The sequence below is a fragment of the Zerene cesonia genome, chromosome 1, assembly GCF_012273895.1.
Source record: "Zerene cesonia ecotype Mississippi chromosome 1, Zerene_cesonia_1.1, whole genome shotgun sequence".
Lineage (NCBI taxonomy): Eukaryota > Metazoa > Arthropoda > Insecta > Lepidoptera > Pieridae > Zerene > Zerene cesonia.
This window is the reverse complement of record NC_052102.1, coordinates 4832721-4838720: the sequence shown is the minus strand read 5'-3', so window position 1 is coordinate 4838720 and position 6000 is coordinate 4832721. Positions and strand designations below refer to the sequence as shown.

Here is a 6000-nt window from a genome sequence, read left to right as displayed (position 1 = left end):
GCACTCGTGGCCCGCGTGTCCGGCGGCGCCGCAGTTCCAGCACGAGAGCTTGGGCGGCGCGTACAGCACGGGCACGAAACCGGCGTAGGGCGCGGGCGCGGGGTACGGCGGCGGCTCGCCATTGGCGAAGGGCGGCGGCGGCGGGCGGTAGGCGGGCGGCGGAGTCGGGTACGGGTAGGGGCGCGGGTACGGGATGAAGGGCACGGGCGGCGGGCCGGAGGCGGGCTGCGCGGGCGCAGAGGGCGCGGGGCGGCGGGGCGCGGGCGCGGGCGCAGGGGTGCCGGGCGGCGACGACGCGGCGCTGGAGCCGCTGTCGGAGGAGGAGCGCGCGGGCGGGCAGTACGCGCCGGCGCGCCGCCGCACCCCGTTCAGCTTCTCCAGCGATCGGTACTGGTGGTGCACCGCGCTGATCTCGCGCAGTCTCTCCTCGCCGATTGTGTGTCGTAACTGTAAGATAATAGTCACAGCTCACATTACAAGAATGCCAATGCCAATATGTTGAATTTTTCTAATTAATAAAATAGTAATTAATAAATTTAAAAATAACTAATATTTTTCCAGTATAATTTTAGTGAGTCAGTAGCTAGCAATACTATATAGCAATTGCATGTGTGAGCAGAAATCGACAAGAATAGTATGCAAAGCAATGTCTGGATTAAACATTTTTGAAATCTTACAAAAAAGTCTAACCAAATGAACTTCAAAAATACATCTTATCGGTCTCAAATCAAAATTTGCATGTAACTTTGTAGAATTAAATGTTTTCCTTATTTGTTTCAATTACAAAGACTGACTAAGCTAATATTTTAAGCAAAAAAACAAATACTCCATTGTCTCTAATCGATTTTAAGACACAAGTCATCCTTATATCTGTTCAATACGTAAAATATTAGCATACATTTATTATTATTGATCAAAAAACCGATGTTAAACTACAGTTATCATAGTACAGAACTTATACCTGCCAATATTTGCAAATACATATTCTTTAATCTAATGTATAAAAATGGTATTTTTAAAACATCCTTACTACAAAAAACAAGAATCTCACCTCGCCCACAGCCAAAGTATCGAAATTGGCCGCGAGGTGCGCTATAGGCGGGTCAGTAGGCAGCGGCGGCGAACGGTCGCGCGACAGGCGGCGCCGCGAGCGGGGTGACGCCGCGCGACTGTCGCCCGGCGACGACACCAGTGGCGATGGCGGCGCACCCGGCGCACCGAAATTTAACACCTGGAATTGTTGTTTATATTATAAATTGATTACAGTACCTAGTAGATAAATATCAAACTCTATTCAACACACTTATCGTATTAATCAATTTTTTTTTTTTTTTAGGGCCCATTCATTAATCCCGTACCCCCTGTAAGGGTATGTAAGATTTTTCATTCCTATTCCTATTCGTAGGTGAGACTCCATAGACAGCAAAATTTTTAGAAAGTGACTTAAGCTACTTTATTATCTTGGGTCAACCTGGGGATGCTGGGGCAAGTAGATAGTAATGATAAAGAGATAAGATTTTTACATAAGTTTGGAAATTTGTGTGAATTATGATAAACCCAAAAACAACTTAACTAAATTGACTTAAATAATTAATGCTTCACCCAATAGAAAACTATGTACAGAAGAGACTTGAGCTACTTTATTGAAGCACAATTCAAATTACATGTTTTAACATCTGTGATAACCATTTTATATGACACATTTCTATGTGAAGAGAGACACAGATGCAAGCCAGCATGACATTTTTTTTGTATATGTAAAATTTTAATAAATTGATGACTTAAACATTAATTTAATTAGAATTATAACTATAAGAACAAAAACTCATCTTATTTTTTCTTTTTATGGTGTTTCCATGATCTTTCATTTGATACCTATAATGTAACTTGTTAGGCTAAATAAACAAACGCATTTTTACACTTACCCCTTTTATTAAATTGTGAGTGCCATTTTAATTCATATAGCCTAGGTCCCTAAATAAATTTGATGATTCCAGCGACACCTCATATTATGTCAAATTTGACCATTGGTCTTGTGTTTTTTGGCAGGCCAAAGAAATATACACACATACCATTGAAAACATTACCCTTGTTCGTCACAGTCGGATAAGTACTAGCAAATTGAATTGCAATGTCAATTGAATTGAAACAGTTCAAAATCTTTTTGCCATATCAAGGCATCTATTTTCATGAGGTGACATAATAACATTCATGTAATCATACCCTAATGCCTTCATTGAAATCAATCACAGTATTTTTGATATCCTATTAAATAAGGTTTCAGTCGGTGATTAAAACAGCTTGTCTTGGGAAGCTTATAAAATTTACAAAATACAAAGCATGTATGAATGAGTATAAATATTATAAAAATATGAACTATTTTTCATTTTACAGAGCTGGTTATACAACTAAGTCCAATAGAAAATGGCACAGGAGAACTTTTTTTTATTTTTGTTATTGTGAAAAATGTACAATTTTTTTTTTTTTTTTTTGTATAAGAACACCCTACTGTTTTTGGAAAACAAATTGCTTGTGTAGAAAAGTGTCTTCAAGCCAATCTGGACTTATGAGATCCATTTATGGGGTACTGCTTCAAACTCAAACAAGGATATACTGCAAAGGTTTCAATCTAAAATGCTAAGGATAATCACATATGCTAATCGGTATACTATAAACCAACAGTTACACCACAATCTTAAAATCCAAACAGTTAAATACATAATCAAAAAAGAATAAAAGAGAATTCTATTCTTCAAATTTTATCTAAAACATTTTAGCTCATAATTGTTTAGTAGCCTTGTACCTGTTACCTATAATAATTTAAGATAATAAAATAACACTTGCATTCAGTTAGCTTAACATAATAACAAATATACCTCTATAGGTTGATTCAGTGGAGATACAATAATATTCGCTGGCCATGTATGCTGTCCCATATATTCTCCTATATTGTATTGTGGTATGGGTAAACCAGGTGGCGGGTGAGGTACATCAGACAGCATGGGCAGACCTCCGCCACTAGTTATCACTGTTGGTGAGTTTATTTCTTGCACTGCCTCTGTACTTGGGGCCTGTAATATGAATAAGAGTTATAAGATTATTGTTATCTATATTTGTGTTTTCATAACTGTTTTAAATTATAAATTGATACGAAATACTTAATTTTAGTGGTAGTGTTATTAGAGTATGAGAAGTGTTGAAATACAATATTATTTATAACATAAATCATAAAAACAATTAAATCTACTTTACAATTGTGTAAAATAGGAAGGTACATATATTGCAATTGGATTCTAATCTGATATGTTCTAAACACTTTGGAATTATCATAAACATCATAAATATCACAATCTATTTATCACACGACAATAAATAAAAAACAACTATCCTCCACCATTGAACATGTTGAAGACCATAAGATTTTACAAAATTTAGTTTGACATTATCTCTTTTTTATCAATCAAAGGTTATCAAACTTTACATAGCTTGATTTTATAAGATTCAAGCCAACATTAGCTTTAGTAAAACACAATACTTGTAAATATGTATTTCTTTATCTGTATTATTTCTTATTGACTTATTTGTCTACTAATGTGATATGAAAATAATAAGATATTAATTCCTTATAAGAAATCAGAAACCAATTGCAAAACTGAAAAAATTATTAAAAAACTGAAACATGAAAGTTCATATTGGCCAATAAAATGTGGGTTTATGAAGTTGTACACATAAATGTTTAAAATAAAAACATACAATAAGTGTCCGGTTGATATTACACCAATAACACAGCTAATACCAGTGATAAGCACAATAGTTCAAGATGAATACACAAGTGATTATGTAAAATAGACCTAAACAATACAAAAACAATATACAATAATATATAACAATAATACTGACCTGAACCCCAGAAGTCTTTACAAACATGATCCCAGGTGGTGGCCCCATATTCGTCATGTTAGGTGGTGGAACAGACATATTAGGTGTGATACTAGGCTGAGTATGGCAACTGCTTACTGGTGCAACACTTATATGTTCTTGTTGTTCTTGATACTGTATCCGCTGATCTTCCAGCTTTAATTTTTCTAATATGTCACCAAAATGTGACTTTTGGTCAAATGTAAAGGCTGGATGATGAAGTGCCATTGTGTATAAGAGCAAAATTTCCTCGAGTAGATCACCATACAAGCCTTTCAGAAGGCCACTTTGCTCTAAATTTACCATAGCATTATACAATGTGGTAGCACAAGCGAAGTTACAAGATCTTAGTAAAGAGACATATAAAGCCATTTTTCGCCGCGTCCTAGAGTCTGTGTCTGCTCCCCCAATATCTGCGGCAAGATCTGTGGGATTATTGGCTCTAAGTTCTGCACCACGCAACTCCTGAAAGTCTCGTTTTCCGAGTTCTTCCAAGTATGTCCCAATGAAACGTAGTTCGAATGGCAAGCACATATTTAGTAATGTACACATTGCATCTATACGTTTATAGCTTTCCAATTCTTTAAACCATGATACCACGTCCTCTTTGCAAACCATTTCCAGAACACATTGAAATTTTATGAGAAGAATCAACCGGTCCCCTGTGGCCGTGGCGCCTCCGTTTTTTATAATTTTTGGCACACAATCTTTTTGTGAAAAGATGGTATAAATCGAATTTTTTTCGATTGTAACATTAGTAATTAAAATCTTTAAATCTTTTATCACTATTTCCTCAGTACAGTATATTGGTTAAGCAACTACGAGCATTGCTAGTAGTTTTGTCTTGTCTATTATTTATGGTAAAGATGGCAAATAACAATCGCAGTGATATTAAATAGTGATAAAATGTAACGTTGTGAAATAACAACGTAGATATAACGTTAGTAGTATTATTTATTTTTAACCAACTTCAAAAAAAGAGGAGATTATCAATTTGACTGTATTTTTCTATTTTTATAACCTCACAACCTTTTGCTAGGTGAACTGATTTAGGTGATTCTTTTTATGTTTAAAAGCTGTTTCCTGTAATTTTAATTTGGCCTAGTTTTGATAATTTGAAGGCAGTTTAGTTTTTGTATTAAAATTAATTAATATCAAATTTATTTTGTTTCGTTAAATTTATTAATTAAAATCATTTATATTAAGCTATTCTCCACATACGATATAATTTAAGTCAGTCTTAAAAATACTGATCATAATATAATCACTAAGTCTAACTATATAATAACTTTAAGTACAAAACTGGTTATTTAAAGACAATTTAATTACTTTCATGTAGGCTAATTTTGAAAAAAAAGTTTTAAATTTCGTGGAAATAAATATTGGTCAAAGTCACTAGTGACCAGAATGAAACAAAATTTTCGAGTAAAAATAACAGCGATAACCAACTTCAGTTAGCTTTCCGTTATATCTTTAATTTATGGCAAGGGGATAGACGAATCACAAAGTTACTGTTTAAACAATATGTACTTATGTTAAATTACCTAGTACAAGTTATGTGTGATTTAATATAGACGATTAAATTATCTTGTTTTATATCTTACGTTACCTATTTGATAGCAGGTACCAGCATTGAACATCAAAATAGTATTTTTCTTTTTTGTTAATTTAATTGACGTAGGTTATAAATATTTTTTTTATTCCATTTAATGTTTTGAGACTGAATTTTTCAACAATTTTTAGGTAAATACTAACGAACAAGTTCAACATTCTCCCATAATATGATTTATGTAGGTCGGTACCAATTCAAAACATCACAGATAAAATAATTTGTAATCGATTTTGAATTATCTGTGACTTTGAAAATTGGATACTTGCACTTAATTGATTGCAAAAATATTTGAAGAAATATAATAATATGAACAAAGATTCAAATATTTTAAGCCATAAATAAGGTGTTCGAATTATAAAACTAAGCATACAAATAAAATTTTGATTGTGAGTAAGTTTGCAAATACACAAAAAGTAAAAGATTCAAAATAATGAATAATCAAGTGGATCTCGTATCCGATTTCTAAATTG

General features: G+C 34.2%; 1 protein-coding gene across 1 annotated transcript in view; it reads right to left on the bottom strand.

Moving 5' to 3' along the window:
• The window catches only part of LOC119828732 (formin-like protein 5), a 9395-nt gene extending 4637 nt beyond the window's left edge, over positions 1 to 4758 (bottom strand). The window contains exons 1-4 of the mRNA XM_038350977.1: positions 3901 to 4758; positions 2877 to 3071; positions 1052 to 1231; positions 78 to 447 (exon numbers count right to left, since the gene is read on the bottom strand). Of these exons, the coding sequence (XP_038206905.1) occupies positions 78 to 447; positions 1052 to 1231; positions 2877 to 3071; positions 3901 to 4536 (1381 nt within the window). The 5' untranslated portion in view covers positions 4537 to 4758. The remainder of the gene's footprint in view (positions 1 to 77; positions 448 to 1051; positions 1232 to 2876; positions 3072 to 3900) is intronic.
• Positions 4759 to 6000: the final 1242 nt, after the last annotated feature.